This window comes from Sturnira hondurensis, unplaced genomic scaffold (genome assembly GCF_014824575.4).
Source record: "Sturnira hondurensis isolate 20B ecotype Veracruz unplaced genomic scaffold, ASM1482457v3 Scaffold0007208, whole genome shotgun sequence".
Taxonomy (NCBI): domain Eukaryota; kingdom Metazoa; phylum Chordata; class Mammalia; order Chiroptera; family Phyllostomidae; genus Sturnira; species Sturnira hondurensis.
The window spans coordinates 655,500-677,172 of record NW_028079839.1 but is presented as its reverse complement, the minus strand read 5'-3'; the positions used below and the strand labels follow the sequence as shown (position 1 = coordinate 677,172).

Sequence of the window (21,673 nt, the reverse complement as noted above, 5' to 3'; positions counted from 1 at the left end):
TGAGAAGCAACCAGTCGATGGTTCTCACATCAGAGTTTCTCTTCCTCTTTCTCCCTCTCCTCCCCCTCTCTAAGATCAGTAAGCTTGTCCTAAGGTGAGGATAAAAAGGGAATGAATTATGTCTCCCTCCCCACTCCCTGTATAATGTGCATGCTCTTCAAAATTCTGGTCTTTCCTCCCTCCCTCCCTCCCTCCATTCCTCCATTCCTTCTCTCCTCCTCTCCTTTGCCCCTGTTTCGGTAGCTGGCTGAACGTGGGTTTGCCCCCATGTTTTCTCCTTTGAAGAGAGATCTGATTTGGTCCTCCCACCGTTGAGACCTCTGCCACCTCCCACCGGCCACAGGTCATGTTTGCTCCATCTCGGGAGGCGCCGTCCCTCTTCTCCACGCCTGGACGCACACTGAGCTTGACACCCATCACACACAGGCACCTCACGTCTCCCCTGAGTCTCATCACATGCGCTTCCCTATTAGAGGTTCTGGCCCAATGCCACTGCCTCTAGGAAACCTTCTAGAACGTTCTTTCCTCAGCACCCAAGAGCCCAGGGCTCCCTTCGCAGCCCTAGCACTCTGCCCGCATCTCAGAGCAGCCCCAGCCTGTACACTGTCGTGCATGTCCTGGCCCCGCCCCCACCCGCCAGAGGCAGACGCAGCTCAGGGCCAGCTCACAGCGCACCTCGCAACACCGTGCTCAGCAAACAGCTCAGGGGTACACGTCAGTATTGTCACAGCTCTGGGCCGGAGCCTGTGGCTGCCACATGCCACTCTCTGCCCAGCGACACCCGAGTCTGGCTGAGTGAAACCATGTGTCCCAGCCATTCCCTTTCCCGATGCGGACTTCGGGAAGATGGATAGTTCCACCCCTGGGGATCCATCTCCCCTAGACGGCCGACCCCCAGAAATGCCCAGCCCCGCTCCTTCACCCTGTACTTGTGGGAGGAGGCATGAGGGGCCTTTGACTTTGTGGCTGGGTCTACACTGGAGAGGCAGGTGCAAGGATGAGGTTCCCGAATCTCCTCTAGGGACCAGGCCAGGGCTTCGGCCCCCAGCAGAGCGAAAGCAGCCCACCAGGGTCAGACTAGCTCTTGGAAGCCGGACAGGCCACTTGGTCTGGAGAGAAAGTGGGACCTGGCCGGAAGGTGGCAACTTACAAAAACCACACTGCCCTCGGCCAGCTCTCCCCTCTGACCACCTAAGTGCAAACCCTGGAGGCCTCCACTCTCCTGCCCTCCGTGCTGCTTAGCTCAGGCTCCAACAGTTGTCACCAGGGTCCTCCATGGAAACCCTCCCATCTGCAGGGCACGAAGAAGCTGACTTCGGTGGGTGCCGGGCAGGGCTGTCCTGGGCTGGTGCTCACGAAGGATGCTGGCCCAGAGTCGCAGGGAAATCCAGGTCGGCAGTGAGCCTTCAGACACCGAAAACATTTAATCAGATTCCCTGTGGGTGAAAAGGGCATGTGAACGGTAAATTCTGGGTGCAGGGATCACTGCTAAACATTGTAATTCCCCCAGAATTCCCCTGGAAACATATAGAAAGAGAAGCCCGAGACCCGGCCCCCGCCCTAGGCAAGGTGGCCATGTGATGAGAGGGCCCCTGGGGTGGGGCTGAGGGTGATCCTGGGAGCCAATGGAAGGACACCCCATGAGCCTCGAGCTGCCAAGAGCTAAATGAAGTTGGGGACTTTTGCCACCGGTACTGATCTGCCCTTCTTGAGACCCCGCCTTGTTTTGCGTGCCCCTCAAATTTCTCTGCTTGCTGCCCTGGGACCTAGACATTTCCCCAGACCAGTAAAGAGGTCACAATAGAACCTACATCACAAGGTTCTCATGCTGATGGATGGGAACACGGCCCCAAACACTCAGCATGGTGCCTGGGGTCTAGTATTTGCTCAGAACTCAGCAGCTGTCAGGATGTTGTCATCACTACGAGCTCCTCCCAGGGAACTGGCAGGAGCAGCCACGCTGGGTAAAGATGAAAACCTACAAGAGTCCCACTCCCAGGGGCTGGCATCCGGCACCATCTCTCTCTGGCCCTGCCCCCACTCTCAAAGTGCAAGAGGCTGGTGGGAAGGAGGTGGGGTGGGTCTGGTTAGTGACAGGGGGGACACTGTCTCCTCCCGGAGCTGCCAGGGCCGAGTTTGAGTCGAGACCCCAGCAAGTGTCCCTCTGGGACCCTCCAAGTGCCATGCTTCCTTCTCTCCGACAAAGAAAGAAAGGCACCACGGAAAAGAAAACTGACGTCACAGATGTGGGGAGAGAGGTTTATTGCTCACGGTGACAGAAGACGAGCCGAGGGCCGGAAGGAATGTACAGTTGGTAGGAGATGACTCGAGGCAACTTCCCTTCCCCGCAGCTGGTTTCTAAGTAAAAAACATCTTTGGGAGGTCAGCTGACCACGAGACACACAGACCCCGAATGCGGCGACATGGCTCTGAGCCGAAGGTCCCTTGGTGGGTCTAGGACTCTGAAGTCTCCTCCTTCAAGAAGCAGCACAAGGAAAAGCTAGCTCACTTGTAGAATGACTGAAAAAGGCATCGTGGGCTGGGTTGCAACTGAGAGACCCCATTGTGCAGGGCGGGAAACTGTGCCCTACCTGTGGGTTTAGGGATTTACAGCCTCTCCATTCCGTGCTTTATTTTCCAGCTTCTTAAGTGTTTTCATGTGTACAGATGTCCACCAGCGTGTGGGCCTTAAACCTCGAGCCTCGCACTAGACTGAAGGAAGCCCAGGCCCTGTGGCACAGACTCCAGCCTAGACAGTTCTAAGCACTTGACCTGAGAAAGCCGTGTGACGAGGATACGTTATATTACCCAATGAGGTAGATAATTCACCTGGGAATGAGGACGCAGGGGCAAATTTTATACACTGTAGAGATGAGTATAAACCTCCACCCAGAGGGGGTTCCAGCTGGGTTGGTGGGTGCTTATCATCGCTCACACTGTGATTTTCTTCTCCCTTCCCCTTGGGTTTTGATGCCTTTGTCTAAGTAACGATGAAAACACCCAATGAGCTGACTTAGCTGGAGTTTTGTCCACCAGATGCCAGCACAGCTGGTTTCATGGGGTTTTTAGCAGTCTTGTGAAAATTAGGAAATGCCTCTTTTCAAGCTAAAGAAGAGGTAAAGATGCCTGCTTGCCTTAGGACCACGTGCTGTGTGTACAGACAGTGCAGGAAGGGGGGTGACCCAGTTATCTATCTGTCCAGTCTGCCTTTGATCAAAATCACATTTTACGCCCTGAACTTGACTGTCTTCTGACCTCCTCTGCTGCGCCCCTTCTTGCCTTGTGCCCGGTTCTGAGAGTTCCTGGGCACGTTTTCCTGGTTCCGTGCTTGTTTTCCTCCTCACTGGGACTTTTGGTGCTGAAACAATGGACAGTGAACAGCTGCTTGTCAGTAGGAAACCGCCACAAAAATGAACGTCCGCTGAGATTCAAACTTGAGTGGCCACATGCGCTCTGAATCAGACAACTCTGCTTCAGAAACACAGGAAGTCAGGCCTGGGCAGTGGGGCGCTGGCCGGTGGTTAACCACCAGCTGTTGGTGGAGAGAAGACCTGATTTGAAGCATTTGGTGATTTTCCCAGTACAGATATTCCCAGTGTGGTTGATGTCAAGCTAACAAGGTCACATCCCTAAACATGGAATTGGGAAGGACCTGTCTCCCCACCTTGCCCCACTCCTCCAGGCAGGGGCGAGCACACCTCCACCTGCACCTGGAAGGATGGAGGCCTGGGAAGCTGCATCTGTCTCTGGTCTAGTCTCCATGGAAACCTTGAAATTAGACCAGAGTAGCCCAGCCTCCACTATTTGTTTTCTAAAAGAGAAGCTAAGTTTCATAAGACATCTTTTCAAATAGGCATGCACAGCACCTTCTTTCTCTCATTCCTGGGGCCACCGGGCAGTGAAAACCGATAGGGTCTTGCTGGTGGGTCCCTGGTGGACTGTGGCCCCCACTCCGCATCTCCAAAGTTGGGCTGTACGGAGCAGACAGAAGAGAAAAGGCTGCGGGCTTCCCCCCGTCCTTGCCACCCCAGAGAAATCCCTCGGAGGCCTGAGAAATGATTGCCCTCAGCTGTCACATGTTCACTTGAAATGGTGACCGAAGACGGAATGGGCAGAAGGCATGGTCCACTCACCTCGGTTTTTATTGAATCCAGATGGAGGAGGCTGCTAATGGATTAGCACATGTATTACAGTTATAATTTTCAATAAAAACTCCACTCTCCCATCATTATCACAGGGCACTTTCTCGCTCCCCTTGGACTGCCTCCACTTTCTGTTGGCAGACTTACAGAAACTAGGATAATGGAACCCCGTGCTCCAAAGTCAATGCCGAAACCCGGCTCCAGCCCGTTCTCGTCCGTCCACTTCAAAGGATGTGCCAGGCAAAACGTGTGAGACGAGGAAAATTCCCCCTGCCAATCCAGCTCACAAATCAGGGTGGGGGACCAGCCAGCCACCTTCCTCCTGCCTCTCCTGGGCGCCAACCCCACGGCACATAAAGTTGTCAGACGGTGACTTCAGGGTCAGACTTCAGAGAACCTCGTTCCATGTATTACCTGCCTGTTTCAACTGTGTTTGTGCTCCGGTTGTCTGCACACACAAACGGTGGCTGTGGGCAAAAGGGAGGAACAGAAGTTGGGTCTGACAGAAGCATCGCTAAGACCGGTCAGCAGCAACTACGGAGCCGCTAGCTGTTAAACATCGTCCCCACTGAGCACAATGCAGCGAGGACCAGCTGCAGGATAGATGCATTGGAGCAGCCTCCAACATCACACGGACGAGGGCGGCCCAGCTCCGTGTGGGGCCACAGGGCCACCGCCAACCTCGCTCCCACGACCGATGTCCCATGGAGGCCACCACTTCTCTGCAGCCTGGAGCCCAATAGCCAGTGCTTAGGAAGCAGGTGGGCGCCATGCTTTCCCACCTGCCACCAGCACCGTGCGTCCTTGATCGTGACCAGACAAACGGTCACCTCTAGGAGCTCTGGTGAGTCTAGGAGCTCAAAGGAGCTTCTCAGAAGGAGGAGCCAGAGCACGTCCCACAGTCATCCTTTGGTGATAAGTAGGGATGGCTCGATGGCTGCCCCTGATGAGGACCCAGGGAGCAGCCTCAAGAGCCCCTCCAAGCCAGGGAACCACGGTCACTGGGCACGCCAGGTGGGTGGCGGCTGGGTGTGTCTGCCCGGGAGCCCCAGCCCTCCCTGCCGTCTCACCGGCTGCCTCATTCCAGACTGTCCAGCAGCGGTGGCCTTCACTCAGAGACTGGCAGCGTGTTCTGGCTGTGGGAGTCCCCGCCGAGGCCCGAGGAGCGGAGCGCCCGCCTGTCGAAGATCCTGTTCAGCATCTCCTTGTAGCTTTTGCGGTACTGGTGTCGCAGCAGGGAGTACACAAAGGGGTCACACGCGGCCTTGCCGTAGGCCAGGCACTTGCAGAGCACTCCCCAGTGGGAGCCGATGGCCGCCGCAGAGGACAGCTCCACCAGCCTGCAGAGAGATGGAAGGTCACGGCCAGGAGCAGCCCCTGGTCAGAGCCCCGACCCCGGCTTCCTGGCCAAGCCTTGATTTCTCTGGGACAGCCTGCTCAGTAACTACAGCACCAGCAATTCGCAGCGGTAACAATGAGGCGAACAGAAGTTCACCAGGCACTTATTTTATTCAGGGGACTGTGCCAGCACGTGTGATTTCATGGAGCCCTGGGAGATGGGACAAGCTCCATTTACACGCGAGGAAATAGATGTCCGAGGAAGTTAAGGCATTGCCGGAAGTCACATGACCAGTAAATGGCAAAGGCAGGACTGGAACCCAGGTCTGTCTGACTCTGGGATGGAAGCTCATCTAAGAAATGGGCTAATAGACCCATTTCTGGCTGGTGTGGCTCAGTGGGTTGAGTGTCGGCCTGCAAACCAAAGGGCTGCTGGTTCGATTCCCAGGCAGGGTCTGGGTTTTGGGCCAAGTCCCCAGTAGGGGGTGGGTGCGAGGCAACCACACATTGATGTTTCTCTCCCTCTGTTTCTCCTTCTCTCTCCCTCTCTCTACAAATAAATAGAATCCAAAAAAAAAAAAAAAGAAATGGGCTAATTGGGAATAGTGTCCCGGCCACTGGCTCCAGCTCTTCCTCCGAGCCGCTGTGTGCCCCTGGGCTGCTCGTTTTCAAGTGAAAACCAAGCAGTTCAACCAGATCGCCTCTGCAAACACTGCAAGCCACAGAGGGGAGGCGGATTCTCTGCTTCCGACCCCAGCTCTGCCTTCCAAGGGAGGCTGCCTGGGAGGAAGGGCTGAGGGTAATTTTGCAGACATTCTGTAGAGCTCAAAGCATGTCTTACATCAGGAGAGGGTCTGCCGGCCAGGAAGGCCTCTTTCAGGGACTGGGCTTCAGTGGCCCCTGGCAATAGTGGCTATCGGGGTTTCCCGAAGTGACCCTCATAGACCAGAGGGGGTGAGGGAAGACCCAGCTGGGTCACAGTCCGAGGGTTCTCCTGGGACCCATCCACGATCCAGCCCTGCTTGACGCATGGTTCTCTCTCTAGTGTGTCCAGCCCCCCGGGCCATATTTGGACATTCTCCAGCAGGAAGCTGGGGGCTGGGAGCTGCCCCTCAGGAGCAGGTCCTTCATGAGCCCATTCGGAGCCCGCCACCCGCCTCCTCATTCAGCCTCACTGTCTGCCCTGCCCTCCAACCCCGTGGGTCCACTTCTGCTCACATCCTTGGGAGCCCAAATGGGGAAACGGGGTTGTTAGCATTCGGAAATTCTGTACTTTTAAGAACTCTACTCTGGAAAACGATGAGTTTAAGAAGACAACCCACTCTCACCCTGAGTTTAGAATTCACACCAGATAATAACAATGAAACAGCCGAATGCCAGCATGTTGTGGCTACCCGATGCCAAGTTACTTTTCCAAAACGTCTGGTCTTCTGAGCATTATTGTGTTCAGCCTTAGCATGTTGGCTCTCCCCCAGGGTTTCTTAAAAGAGCCAAACAACATCAAACCATCCAGCAAGATCTAAACTGTTGCGTGCAGGCTCTGCAGCCTTCACAGAAGAGTAAAACCATTCGGGAGGATTTAAAGTTTCACCAGTTAGAGGTAAATGGAGAGGTGAAACCGATCGCATTTGCTTCTTGGAGGTTTCCCGTGAAGTCTGGACTCTCCCGGCTCAGCAGCGGCCGACCCCAGGGGGAGCGTCTCCTTCGGGTCAAATCCTTGGTGTGTGCGACCCCTGTCCCTTGGAATTTTTATCATTCCCATTTTACAGATGAGGAAATTGAGGCTCAGAGAGACTGAGCAGCAAGCCAGCATCTCCTGCATGGGAAACCTGTTCCATTTAACCTCATTCCAGTCCTGGCTCGGGGCCACCCTGGGCTTCAAACCTCAGCAATGAGATTGGACGAGATGTGTTCCAGGTTCCCTTTGAGCCCTGAGAACACCTTCCTCATGAAGTTGTTCTGTGCTGCCCAGAACTTGTGTTCACATGCCCCCGCAAGCAGTACACAGGGAGACTTCTGCTTTGTCTGACAAGCCCACATCTGGTCTTTGTCAGGGTTCGGGGCACAGAGATGCTTCGGGTCAGTCCGGGCCTGACCGTTGCTCCAGTGTGGCCACTGGGTGAGGCTGAAGCTGAGATGCCCCTTCTGTGCCCACCTGTGGCTGGCTGACCTGCTCTCTACTTTTCCTGTGCACCTGCTGTGGTTGGCTTTGCCCCACCCTACCTCAGTTCAAGGGGCCTGAGAGGCGGCAAGGACTTCCCCATTGCCATGGTTGCTTTTTTCCAGATCTGGGCAGGCATTTGTATGATCACATGATCCGTCCGATGACCTGTTAGAGAGGGACCCTCCAGCTCTCGTGCTCACTAGGAAAGCAGCATTCTTACTCTGGTCAGTCCCAGCATCCCCGTGGGCAGACGCACTGCCCTGCTCTGCCCCCGCTGGCTTTTTCTGCACGTGTTGGCTTGCTGACTCCCCTCTCCTGCCCCCAGTCCTGGCTCGGACCCAAGAGCCCTGCCTTCAGGGATGGCTGGGCTCAGGTGTTAATGAAGTGAGACTCTGCTTCCTTCTCTTCGTAGCCCCCTGCTGGGTTGAACTGCCTCTCCCTCAAACTCATATGTTGAAGTCCTCACCCCCCCTTAGGATGGGGGTGCCTTTGCGCCTTAGAATGGGGCCTTATTTGGAAATGGGGTCCTTACAGAGGTCATTAGTTAAGATAAGGTGACTGGGGTGGGCCCTGCTCCCAGTAGGTCCTCCCAGCAGGACTGGTGTCCTTACGAAGGGGGTCAATTTGGATACAGGAGAGAATGGCATGTGAATGTAAAAGCAGAGATGGGGTGATGTGTCTGCAAGCCGAGCAACCCCAGTGACCCCCAGCAAGCCCCCGGGCGCCGGGGAGGGGGCTTCAGAAGGAATAGGCCCTGCCAACACCTGGATTTTCCATTTCCAGCCTCTAGAACTGCGATGATACATTTCTATTGTTTAAGCCCCTCTGTCAATGGTTGCTTGTTGTGGCAACACTGAGAAAGGTGTACACCCCTGCCCCCTGCCCCTGCCCCAGACAGCCCCGTGGGGACCGTGCTACCAAGGTCAATGGGGGTGGGGTTGCAAAGGTATTAGGCACTCTGGAGCAGAGCACTGCCCCCTCCTTGCCCTCCCTGCCCCCACCTGACCCTGACCTTCCCTTCAACACCAACGGGACTTTGCATGTGCTGCCTGGGGTGTGAGCCAGAAAAGCCTCTGTCATTAGGGTCCATTCAGGCGGAAACGTTCACGCTTCTGCGCCCATAACCCACACGTGCTAACCTCACAGGCAGCTGTCCCTCAGAATCCCATAGTCCCGGGAGTGAGAGCCCACAGGGTCGGGGGTCAGGTTTTGTGGGGCGGGCGAGCAGGAGTCTGCATTTTCCAGCATTTTAGGTGACTGGGATACAGGGGTTCCAGAGGCCCTGCTGTGAGCATGGGGGGGCAGTGGGGAGGGGGAGGTCTGGGCAGAGTCCGGGCAGAGCCCCAGGTGGGGGTGAAATGCTGTCAGCAGGGTGTGGGCCTGCTGCCAGATGGGAAGCAGAGCACAGAGATGTGCGTTATTCTGACCCCGGCGACAGAGCAGGTACCCACAGACCCCAGCGCTCTCAGTCCTGCACCCTGGCCCCACCTCTGCACCCCTCTGCTCTATATTTGTTGGCGTGGGGATGGGGTGAGGGTGAGGGGAACTCCAGGGAGCCACCCCCGCCCCCCTCTCTCTCTCTCTCTCTCTCTCTCTCTCTCTTGGCAGGAAGCCCTCTGCTCTGGGTCACTGGCAGGTCTCCACCTAACTGTCTCAGCAGGGGGCTAATCAGGCCAGGAAGCCCACCCCCCTTGCCCCTTACCCACAGGGACCTCTCACCCCTACCCAGCAGTCTGTCCATCCCAGTCCCGGGAGGGTGGATGGGGATCCTCTGCCAGATCTCCAAGGTGATCTCTCAACCCCGGATAGACCAATGTCTTAATTCTGCCGCGCAGTGACAACTGGGATGCGAACAGGAGCAGTGATGCCTGCAGCCCCCCACCCAGCTCCTCCCCTGAGCCCCCACGGGCTCGGTGCCTCGATAACTGCGTCACAGACATCGCCTTGAGCCCCCTGAAGGTGTTCTCCCTACTGCGCAGGGGTGGGACTGGGGCCAAGTGAAGTGCCAAGGCTACAGGCCAGATGTGGAAGAACCAGGACTTGAACCCTGGATTGTAGGTGACAGTCAGGGACCCTGTGCCCTCCTGGTGCCGGGCTGCCCCTCCTAGTGCCTTGACCTGGTTATAGGACGTGGTCAAGGAGCTTTACTTCCACTCTTGAATTTAAAATGGTAAATTAGCGCCAGCTTTTAAAACCGCATCCATCACCTCTTCTCTCTCTCTCTCACACACACTCAGTCACACACACACTCACACACATGCTGTGCCCCAAACGCAGCCCGAGCAGAACTTTCTTTGGGAAGCCGGCCAGATGTCTTCCCAAGGCTCCCGGACACGCTGGTCTGTGCAGGTGAAGACCTGTAAGTAATGAGCTGGCAGTTAAATTTTCACAAGGTCCTGGATGGAAAGGGCATTTTATCAACAGAACATTAACACGGGACAGCCACCTGCAGATCCAACCCAGCTGCCAGCGACTGGAGTCTGTGACTTTGAAAAGAGCAATAACGGTGCCCTCAGATCCGCAAATCCTCAAAGCCCCGCCCCAAGGGTTTGGGACAACCGTGATTACTCGTAAATATTTATCTCTAATGAGATAATCGCCTTACAAGTGTTTCTGGATGAGAGTCTGGCGAGGGTCTTTGGGGCCCTGTTCAAACGCTCTGGAAAGAGCTGATGTGTCTGTCCTGAGGCTTTGGGGACCCGGGAGCTGATGTGAGTGCGTGAGTGGATAGAAGGTTGTGTCTTGTATTGAGGGGGAAGGTGGGGGCCTCCAAATGTTCCCCACAGTCACCTGATGTGCCCAGGTGCAGTGGCGGCTCTTTGACTGGTTGGGGCGGCCGGTGGCACTGTCCTTCCCAGAGGGATTTGTGGCACAGCCAGCACTGTGCCAGCCAAGTCTGTAGGTGGCTCCGGCCACCCACACTGATAGCCCCTGGGTCCCGCTCCAGGTCCACCCAAGCTGATGTCACCCAGGTGGAAGGTCAGAGGTGACACTGTGTGAACCCACCGCTTCTTCCAGAGAAAGGACTCACATGCCTGCCTGCCTTCACCCAAGGCAGTCTGGTCATGCAAAGATGCTGGGGAGTCGGGTCAACCTTCAGGTGGGAGGCTCTGTATTTCCGGTCCCCATGCTTCGAAGATGCAGCATGGCCGCAAGGCTACATTATTGCCGATAGGCCAGACGCCAACCTCTAACCCCTGATTCTGCCAGTTGCTACTCCCACACCCTTGGGAAACTCTTCTCGCTGCCGTGAACCTCGGTGAGCTGAGGGTGCCGGCGCTCACCTTGCAGGAGCACCGTACCAAGTGCAGCCAGGTGAGCACTGTTCCTTCTGAGATGCATTGAGTGGTGTATCCACTCAATGACGGAGACTTCCTGTTCTCTTACAACAAGGGAGCGATTCGAGGGAAGCTCGGGGAGCTATCTGAAGACTTGAGTGGTTCTTGACTCAAGGATGACGCTTCCCCCTCTGAGAACGTTGTCAGGCAGATGAGAGGACATTGGGGACAGAGAGAAGGAAGTCCCTTCCCAGCCAGCCTGATCTTCTTGGTCAACTCAGAGGGTGGCAGATGTCACGGTAGAAGCCCCTTCTCTTCCTCACGTCCCAATTCCACCAGCGCCGAGGTCCCCACAGCTGTTCTCACGTTAACCCAGACTCCCTGCCTCGGCTCTATTCACGAGGCTCGGATGGGAGGTGGCGGCAAGGCGGCTGCCTGTGTAGAGACAGTCACTGCGCCGATGTGGGCAGAGCCAGCTTCTGCGCCGACGGCTGGATGAAGGGTTTCAGTGACACTCCACAAACTTGATCTCAATCGTCTCAGAAGCCGCAGCTCTCTGGTTCAGAGCGGGACAAAGGCACGAAGCTCCTCCCCTCATCACTCTGGGAGGAAAGCGGGAACTCTGCGCTCCCAGCAGAGATGTCCGGGGGCACAGCTCGAGGACCCGTGTGCAGGCTTGGGGCAACGCTGACCCAGGCTGGCACCTGGCTGAGCCTCAGAATCCTTGTCTTTGAGACAAGGATGTTATCTGGACACAAAGGGTGGCCCAGCTTCAGGCACAGAAGCCGGGCCAGCTTGTCCAGGCCGAGCATGCCGGGGGCCGGGCTCTCCTGCACCCAGTGGGCTGTGGGGACCCCACCTTCCAGGATAAATTTAAGGGAACAGCTTGTTCTTACCTCTCCCCCTCTGGATTCCACAAGGTCAGACTGTTGTTGCCTCAGTTGCTTTGACTTTTATTTCCAGGGACAGGAAGGAGGCAGAGAACAATGAGTTGGTGCTGCCTCCAGGAGAGTCCCCAGGGCTGCTTGGTGGTCATCTCAGAGGGGCTCAGGCTGCCCTGTGCCTTGTTATCCAAATGACCTGTCTGATCCCTTTCCACTCTGAACCTCAGTTCCCCCATCTGCCAGAGCAGCTCACACTGCTTGCCCAGCCCACCCCTTGGGGGTGCTGTAGGGTCCAGGAGGTACCATGTAAGGTGCCCTGCAAGGCAGAGTCATGCCAGGTCCAGCTCCCGGGTTGTCAGAAAATACCTCTTGGCTCCTACAAGCCCACCTCTGCCCCACTGCTGCCTCCTAGTGCTCATTCACCCTAACTACACTCCAGCAACAACATTATTTATTGGGTTTTATTTCCCCTCCAGTGCCCAGAATTGACGGGGTGATACTTTTTTTTCCCTGCATAAAACATGCAGAGAAAATTCTGTAGTCAGAGAAGACTGGCTTTCAAAATGCACAGTCCTGTGGCCAGAGCACAGCAACCTTGGCTGGCATGGGGCTGGGGACTGGGAAAGAACATGACAAGCCCACCACAGCTGGAGTAAGAGTGGGAGACCCCTGGGGCTGCAGAACAGGTGAGCCCACCTGTGCTCCCTGCTCCCTGTGCCAACATGTGGCCCTGCTCTCCACCAGCATGTCCCTGCCGAGCACGCTGGGGGCCCAGCTCTCCTGTGCCTACCTTTGAGGTGCCTTCCTCCATCTTTCCCCTGGCCCTTCTTGTAGGGCCCCCTGGGGTGGGGCCCAGGATGAAGGGTTAGATGGGTAAGATTTGGAAGTCAAGTGGGAGAGAGTCTTTCACAGCCCTTTCAGTTCTGAGTTTCCTCTAAAAGGATTCGCCGCTACCAAGGGGAAGAATGCACTGTCTTCACCAACTCTGTCGAGTTCACGCTCACCCCTCTATGGACTGTCTGTAGCAATCTGTGGCCAAGAGGGACCGGGGACTGCTGAAGGTCATGCAGGCCCTGCTGTGCTCTCCACAGCCCTGTGCCCATCCCCCCCACCACGTTAGCACCTGCCGCTCGGGCTCACCTGGTAATGACGTAGGGCGCAAAGCACACGAGGAAGGTCCCTATGAAGGTGCTGATCTTCTTGGTGGCTCGCTGGCGCCTCCTCTTCTGTTCCTCCAGACAGCGTTCCCGCACACTGCAGGGAGAGAAGGGGACACGGTGACTCCTAGGCCAACCTGCCCAGGTCACACTGGGTTATGGTGCTGGAACGTGGCTGTGCGGCCGGGGAGACCCGAAGCCAGGTCTTGGCTGCAGCTGCGTGGCTGTGGGCACCACTGGTGGTGTGGCAGATGGGGGAACTGAGGCTCAGAGAGGAAAAGGATTGTACCACTGAGCCTCAGGGCCATCATCCGTAGCACAGGGGTAACCATGTAACAAAATGCTGCAAAGGGCTGTTTTGACAGTTACAGGCATGAAAGCACACAGATGCATGAAGGGTGTTCAGGGCATGATGCGGTGAGCACAACACCCGGGCAAGTTCAAAAAACACGAAATCATTGCTACTCCTCGTATTCACTGGACATCAGCTGTGCCCCAGCCCAGAGTCCATACTAAGTACTATCTCTAATTCTTATCCTTACTACCAGGTACATGTTACCTGCCAGGTGACGTATTACAGGGCAGGTGAATGAAGAACGTGAGCTCAGGTAGGCTGAGTGCACTGACTCAGCTGAGAAGTAGAGACAGGATTTGAACCTGCGTCCATGGTACTCAAAGCTGGTCCTTTTCACCTGGGCTACCTGGACTCCACGCACAGTATGAATGGGGCTTCCTTTCCTCCGTGCCTTCAGCCCTGTGTCTTCCATCTCAAAGCCTCGGCCTGGCCGAGAGCAACGGACACCACTTACGGCGTCGCTGAGAGACAAGTCACTCAACTCCTTCAGAGACCAAGATCCTCGAAGCTAAGAGATGGCCAAGTCCCTGCAGAATTGGGGACGCCACTTTGAGGATGGAATCAGGAACTTGCCACCTACACCTCTCACCCACACCTTGGGCCTGACTCCCCTATGCACACACATGCTGCTCGTGCTGGTGATGGCAGCAGCCTGTGCAATCTGCTTCCTACAGCCCCAGGGNGAGACAAGTCACTCAACTCCTTCAGAGACCAAGATCCTCGAAGCTAAGAGATGGCCAAGTCCCTGCAGAATTGGGGACGCCACTTTGAGGATGGAATCAGGAACTTGCCACCTACACCTCTCACCCACACCTTGGGCCTGACTCCCCTATGCACACACATGCTGCTCGTGCCGGCGATGGCAGCAGCCTGTGCAATCTGCTTCCTACAGCCCCAGGGAAGCGCCTGAGCAACAGCACCATGGACGGGAGACCATGACTACCGTTGGGAAAAGGCAAGCCTGTGATCTACCCCGTGGACCAACAACGGCTTGTGGGCCATGTGGGCCCTGTGGGCCAACACTGTTTGCTTTGAAAATAAATCATGGGATTCCAAAAGTAAGCAGGGAGGAAGGCTGGGGACAGAGGTGTCCCAGGACTGAAGACACCTGGGCAGAGCCAGGACTGGGCCACAGTGACCTGGTTCCCAAAACAGGCCAGTCTGTTCAACGAAAATGAGGAGGGGAGAGGACTGTTGTGAGCCAGGTTGGCGCGCAGCAGAAAGGCCAGGGCAGCCGCCCTGCTTCCTTCCGTAAGAACCATGATCGATGCTTAATCAAAATGCTTCTTCTTCATTTTCCTGATCACGGGTAGGTGATTCCACGTGTGTCTGGATCGAAGGCGCCTGAAGTTCCAGCAGGATTCCCCTCCTGTGACCGGTGCCTTTCCAGGAATTTGGAGCGTCAGGAACCAGAGTCCAGCTTGGTACAAACAGGTTTCATACCGGCCAAACGTTTATTACTCATGACTGATATTACAAATTGATTTCTAGTTCTTATGTCAATAACAACCCACACTTCTTTAGTCTTTAACACGTGTCATCTTAGGGACTGCGGTGGGGATCCTATGCAGGGAGGTGCCAGGGCATCAGCTCACCCAGAAAAACTGAAGAACACAGTGGCATGTGGGGCGGGGGACGGAAGGGTGGCTTTGATCGAGAGCAGGTCTTAAATCTCCAGACACTTTGTTTGTACCTGGGTTTCCGTAGAGCTGAGCACGCAGGTCCTCAGGCTCCAGTGACGTGTGCAGGACACGGGTGGGGTGGAGAGGAGGCGTGAGGCCCACCCGGAGCAGTTCTGGGTGCAGTGAGACCAGCTCATCTTGGTTTGCCTGAGGCGGTCTTGGTTTCAAAATCCCAAGTCCTGCACCCTGGGGCCCTCTTGTCCCAGGAAAACCAGGACACTGGCCACCCTAGGGCGCAGCGTTTAGGGCATAGTCTCCTCAACACAGGACTTTTTGTTTTAATAGTACAATAGTTCTGCCCAAACTGTCGGTGCGATTGAGGTGAGACGTGCTGGAGACTTGGGACGTGAGCCAGGTGTCCTGAGGACTATGGAACAGTCGCCCCCCGAGAGGAGCAGAGTATGCTGGTTACCCCTAAAAAATGAGCACCAACGTCATGAAAATGACTCATTGCGGGATGGGGGTGCCAAACTGGTGGTGGCCTTGGGGCCAGGTCCCCCCCAATCTGGGACTCCAGCAATGTTGTCCACTTCTCAGACACTTTAGAACCGCCCAGAGGGGGCCTGGGATGGATGCTGTGCCCACCCCATGTGGGGTGAGTCTCCCCCCACCCCGCCTGGTCAGGTCTCTGTTCTGGGACAGACAGGCTGGACTCTGTGACTGATGTCCCATGTGGTGCAAGAGATCTTCTCAACCGCCAACCAAACTCCAATGGGAAACCTGGGGCTCAGAGAAGGGAGGGGCTTGCCTCACCCCAAATAGTGGGGTACAGGTGCAGCCAGCAGTGGCATGCAGGTGACGGACACCCACCCTGTCTGGCGTTGCTGGTCAGGAGCCACATGGCTGCTTCCTTGAGGGTAAATGGATTCATCTTCTCTACCTGAGGCTTCCCCGGTTTCCAGGTGAGAGCAGGTTGGGAGCAGGAACGAGGAGGCAGGGCAGTCCCCTGGGCCCCGAGGGGAGCAGAGCAGCCCTCCCACTTGTCACCCCTGTTGAAGCACAGTGTGAGAGCAGCCCCAGAACAATGGGACAATGACTTTGTGCTTGCCATTTCTGCTCCCACCGTACACAGCTTTGCCCATCCGAGCTCCTTGAGTCTTCTTGCAGCCCCGAGAGCTGTTTTCTCTACTTGCGGATGAGGACACTGAGGTCCAGAAGGTGTATGCCGTGCCCTGGGCCACACAGTGAGTGGGGACAGACCTGGTCTCCTGACTCCAAGACCTGGAGTGTGTCCCCCACGCCCCACCGTCCCCCACAGGACCACTGAGCAGTGAGTAGGGCGCATGTAGCCATATGAACAAATTCTCCAGATAATCCCAGGCTCAGTGGTGGTGGTGGAGTCCTCAGGCCCCCGGATGGTGCCCAGGGCTAGGGTGCAGAGTTCCCCTGGCTGGGTGCATTCTCCCAGAGTGCAAGCATGCAGCCAGGGTGGGATTCCCACAGGCTCTGATGGGACATAGGGTTTCCTAGTGACAAAAGGAGACAGGCTGTCCAGCACTATGACCTGTGGGGTCAAAGAGATGTTCCCCAGTAGGCTTCCATGGCAGGGCAGAAGGGACAGAATGCTGGGAACAGCTGCCAAGTCAGTATATGTGACCACAGCTGAGACCTGCTGGCTGCAGCCACCTCCGTGCCCAGCACAGTCGTCTGGGGCCTGTGTGACCCCCAGGTGACCATAGCTGATCCGGAGCCCATGCTCCAAACACTCTGAGTAACCCAGATTTGTCTCCTGGCTTTTAGGAAAATGAAGCAAAAGCCAAGGTATTGAGCTGGTTGGTGGTGGAGAGGAGCCTTCAGTCTGGGACCAGGACAGTGGTGTGGGCAGTCCTTCGAGAGGGATCTTTGTCCTGGACCCTGGATGTCGAGGGGCCCTCACCTGTCCCCACTGAACAAAGAGTTCATGGGGCTAAGGGAGGTGCCCCCCGTACCTGAGCTCACAGCCTCACCCTAGGCCCTGACTGGAAACACGAAACTCCTCCCCCTAGTGCCCGGATCCTGCTTCCAGAAGGCGCGCGGGCACCCTCCCAGGTCCATCCCCTTGTGTACTCGACAGGAAACCTGAAGGGCATAGGAGTGAGCGGCACGGGGAGGCACAACCCGCAACACCCACTTTGCACAAGGCCGGCCCCGACGGTGCTGGGGAGAGTGGGGGCTGGGGAGGAGGGCGGGGGACTTTGCGCCCGGGGCAGCTCAGTGCTCCCCACCGTGAGCTCCAGGGAGCCTGGGGGCTCTAAATTTGAGTCCACCTTGCAAAGCATCATCAAGGTGTGTTTGTCAGGGTGGGAGGTGCAGCATGTTTCATGTTTCATGTTTCATGTCTACCAGTTTCTAATTTTAATTTAGAACCTCCACACACGGGCACAGAGGGTGCGCTCGCTGCTCTCTGCACCGTTTCATGCCATCAGTCTCGGGGTCTGGGCTGCTGAAGTGGGAGATTCCCCACTTCCCTGGCCGCCCCGGAGACCTCATCTGTAAAACGGAGGGCACGATGGGTTCCCTCCATGGCCGCTTCCGTCTACTACTCCCCGGCTCGGACCCCTGCAGAGTTGGCACCCAGCAGCTGTTCACCACACACAGGATGAGTGTGGCCCAGCACCATTCCGCTCTGTGAGGGCAAGCGGTGGCCTGCAATGGGACTGCTGCACCACCGCCCCGGCTCCCCGCCGGTGCCCCATGTCAGATGACGGCCCAAGTCTCTGGCCACAGCAGCTGAAGGACCTGCATGATGAGTCTGGAGCTGTGGTCTGGGACAGCTGAATGGAGCCAACGGGGCAGCTAGAGGACCAGGTGGGTCACAAAATGTCAGTCGTTCCAAATTGCTCTGTGACCTGTCATGGCTGGAGAAACCTCCACAGAAAGGCAGGTGTGGGGAACATCTCTCGGGTCCCCAGGTTTCATTCAGCACAGAGGATCCCCGATCTTTTGGTGATGCCTAAGCAAAGGGGCCCAGCCTGCCACTCGCCGAGTTTAACACTCTGTGGGAAGAGCAGGCACCAGGAGGGAGCTTCTTGACAAGTCTGGGCCTGCAGGCACACAAACTGGTCCCTTTTAATTAAGCCCCAGGAGGTCCTGAGTGGAGGCAGGTGAGCGTACGTAAGGCACCTGCTGCCCTGGCTGTCCGAATAAAGAAGCTGGCCAGAGAATGCCCCCCCTCACAGGTGCCCCGACTCTCAGCACCACTCTGGCCGGAGGTTTGACCTGTCTTCCCGGAGCCTCAGTGCCTCAGGCTTAGGAGCAGCCCCTGAGTTGGCTCTACAGTTTCTCAGGTGTGAGCCGAGGAGGAAGGCCTGTGGATCAGCTGTCAGGGAGCCCCACTGCCCGCCCCCCACCCACTCTGGGGACTGAGCCTCAGGGAAGGGCAGATGGTGTTGTTGGAAGGGGCAGTGAGTGCTGTCGAACCCGACCACTGTGCTATGCCCTCAGGCCCGTGCTTGGCCAGTGGGACCCAGTGGGTCCTGTCTGACCTGGTCAAGGGCTGGCCTTGTCCCCAAAGCCCCTCCTCTCCTAGGTGCAGGCTGGGGCTGCTCCCTGGCTGTTAGGGCTCCTCAAAGCCTTCTGGGGCTTAGAAGAGTCAAGGTAGCAGGGTGGAGGAGGGGAGGCCAGCGGAGCTGCTGCCTCTGTGCTGAGACCCCTGGGAACCCTCACTGCCCTGTTGACTGGGAGTTGGAGCGGAGAGTGGAGCCGGCACTACACCTAAATGGGCTGAAGAGGAGCCGCGGCTCCTTCCGCAACCTGCAGGAGAGCAGAGATGGAGCCTGAACGATCTAAATAAGAACTGATTCCTTTCCTGGCCCACCCCCTCCCCAGATGTTAGACCCCTGGGGAGGGGCCACTATGGGAATGGCCTGGCCCAGGTCCTGAGGGCTAACCAGGCCCACAGCTCCAGGAGCAGTCCCAGCCCCACCCCGTCCTGGGGCTGCACGCACTTTCTGGGGCAAGGTCCTGGGCCCTTCATGGTGAGAAGGGGACTTGCCCCGAGAAGGGCAGCTGCCGATGGCGGCGCCCGGTGCACGGACACGAGCAGTGAGTCAGCCCATGTCCTCATGCCAGTGTGCATGCAGGCCACGCCTGTGACCTGTGTGCTGTGGTGGTCAGTCTGTCACACATGCTGTTGATATGTGAACATGTGGGATTGTATGTGGCCTTCACACACTCGCATGCGTGGGTCTGTGTGCCCTGTTGGTCACGCACATGTATGTGTCGTGCGTGTCGTATGTGGTTCTGTGAGGAAGGGTCTCTGATGAGTCTGCATCTAATTCATCAGCAGAAAACCAGGAAGGGACATTTGGAGGGGGGTCAATGAACACATACATGCAGGCGTGCCCTTGTGCAGACACTGTGAAGTTCAAAGACTCCTTTTACTGCTCACAGGCAGGAAAAACTCAGGACTGAAGGCACCTTCGCTCAGACTGTTGTCTTCTGTCTGTCCCTCTCAGCTGTGAGTTCCATTCTCCCCGGGGCTGCGGGGGGTGCTCACACCCAGGGAGCCCCCTCCTTGCCCTGGTTTCCCCTGTGGGTGCTCTCTGCCAGCCTTGTCGTGTACCCTCTGGGGATACCCGGCAGCAGAGTCCACAGAAACGCTACCAGCCTGTCCCTTCCTTCTTTCTCCTCTGTGAGGAAAGCCCAGGTGAACTCATGACACCTCAGCTAGGTGTGTCCCCCTCCCCAAAGCTGCCTCCCTGGGAAACAGCCACCAAGTGAGGGTGGAGGTGGGTGGGAACCTTGGGGGTGACACCGTCTGCCTTCAGGGCTGTCCAGGCTCCAAGTTCAGAAGACCCAGTCTAGTGCCATCTGGGAGTGAAAGACCCCCACCCTGCCTCCTCAGAGTCCTTCAGCTATTCCTTTAAGAGCCCACCGAGGGAGGGGCAGCCCCAGGGCTTGCCCAGGCACATGCAGGCACGCACAGATGCAGCACAGACCCCGGGGAAACAACAGACCTAGGAGCACGGTCAGTCTGGTTTGAGAGCCCTAAAGCAGCCCCCTAAACACCCAGGCCAGGCTCTCGGGGCTGGGGGAGAACCTTTGAAAGGTCTCAGCAGGAAGCTGAGACCACTGCCTTGCGTACACTGTTTGGAGTGGAAACCACAGCACATAAAAGAAGTATAAGAAGCCCAACAAAGTCTGGCTCTGTGCTCTCCACCCCGATGCTTCCACAAGCCTGTGCATTCTTTCACCCACACTTCGGGTGGGCCTGCTTTGCTGATGTTCCGTGCATCTGTCTTAAGACGGGCAGCCTTGTCCCCTCTCCCACCTGGGTTTGCCTAAGAGGATGTGGCAAACATCCTTGGAAAGGGGTCTGATCCGAGGCCACATGCTGGAGCATGGGAGATACACAAGCTCCCTTTTCCCCTAACAAAGACCCCCTTCCAGGCACCGAGACCCAGGCAGCCAGTCCCAGCACCCCCACAGGGGGCCCCTCACCTGGGGTGGATGTCCACAAGCAGGACAAGCGTCTGCATGGTGATCACGTCGATGCGCTTGCAGTGGAATCGGGCCACCTTGAGCACCTTGAAGTACGTGCAGCAGAGCACAACGAAGGAGAGCAGGAAGCTGAACGTGTGGAAAGCGCCGGTGAAGACCGCGAAGCGCAGGCGCTCTTCGGGGCGCCGGCTGCAGAGCGTGCACGATGCGTACAGCTGGTGGAAGCCCAGCCAGGACAGGGCGAGCGCGATCGCGGGGAAGGTGAGCGCGTGCAGCCACGTGTAGGCCACCATGAGGGCAGCGTCGCGGAGGCGCATCTTGGCACGGTAGCTCAGCGGGAACACCACAGCAACCCAGCGGTCAATGCTGAGCGCGGCCATGCTGAGCATGGAGTTGGTGGCCAGGAAGGTGTCGAGGAAGGCGGCCAGGCGGCACAGGCGGTCACTAGCCGGCTGTCGCTGTGCCACGACGCCAGCCAATGTGAGAGGCATGTTGACCACGGTGCACAGCAGGTTGCCGCACGTGAGGTTGAGGGTGAAGAGCGTTGGCGCCTGGCGGCGGATGTCGGCGCTGTGCAGGAGGCAGAGCAGCACCAGCGCGTTGGACAGCAGTGAGACTCCCATCGTGCCCACCAGCAGCCCCGCCAGGCCCGCGTCCCACGAGTTCATGGTGCGCGCCCGCCGCCTGCGCTCAGGGCCCGCAACCTGGTGCCTCCGTGGCGCAGCCCACCGCCCGGAGACCCCTGGTCCCCACCGCCATGGTTCCCTGGAGAGCGCACAGCCACCCTGGAGCCCTGCGCCACCTCCCGGGCAGGCACCTGGGCGCGCAGCCACCCGGGAGCCCCGCGCCACCTCCCGGGCGAGCGCCGGGTGCGCCGCTGAATCAGAAGCTTTCAGAGCCCTCCGATCCTGGATTGCAGGCGCCTGCGCCCCCGCACTCTGCCTCTGCTTCCTCCTGCCCTCACCCCATCCCTCTCTCTCCACTCGCGCACCCTCCTGCTCCCTGGCTTTCTCTTCCTCCCCTCTCTCTGCTTAGCTCGCTCACTCTCCCTTTCGGCTCTCCCCTCCACCTCCCTCCCTCCCTCTCTCTCTCTGCCCCCCTTTTTCTCTCTTTCCTTTACTGTGCTTCTCTTCTCTCTCTCCCACTGCTGTGTCTCCATCTGTCTCTCCCACCCCCAATTTTCCCCTCGCCTCTTCTTCCCTCGCCTCTCCTCTTCCCTCTCAGGAATCTGGCTGCTTCTATCGCAGAAATC

At 57.3% G+C, this 21,673-nt stretch overlaps 1 protein-coding gene across 1 annotated transcript; it reads right to left on the bottom strand.

The window, feature by feature from the left end:
- Window positions 1-224: 224 nt before the first annotated feature.
- GPR26 (G protein-coupled receptor 26) lies at window positions 225-21,390 on the bottom strand. The gene is made up of 4 exons (XM_037051141.1): window positions 20,422-21,390; window positions 12,947-13,060; window positions 5,213-5,482; window positions 225-1,436 (listed from the first exon to the last, which is right to left on the bottom strand). The coding sequence occupies exons 1-3, from the start codon at window positions 21,087-21,089 to the stop codon at window positions 5,251-5,253; spliced, it is 1,014 nt and encodes a 337-aa protein (XP_036907036.1). The 5' UTR covers window positions 21,090-21,390; the 3' UTR covers window positions 225-1,436; window positions 5,213-5,250.
- Window positions 21,391-21,673: the final 283 nt, after the last annotated feature.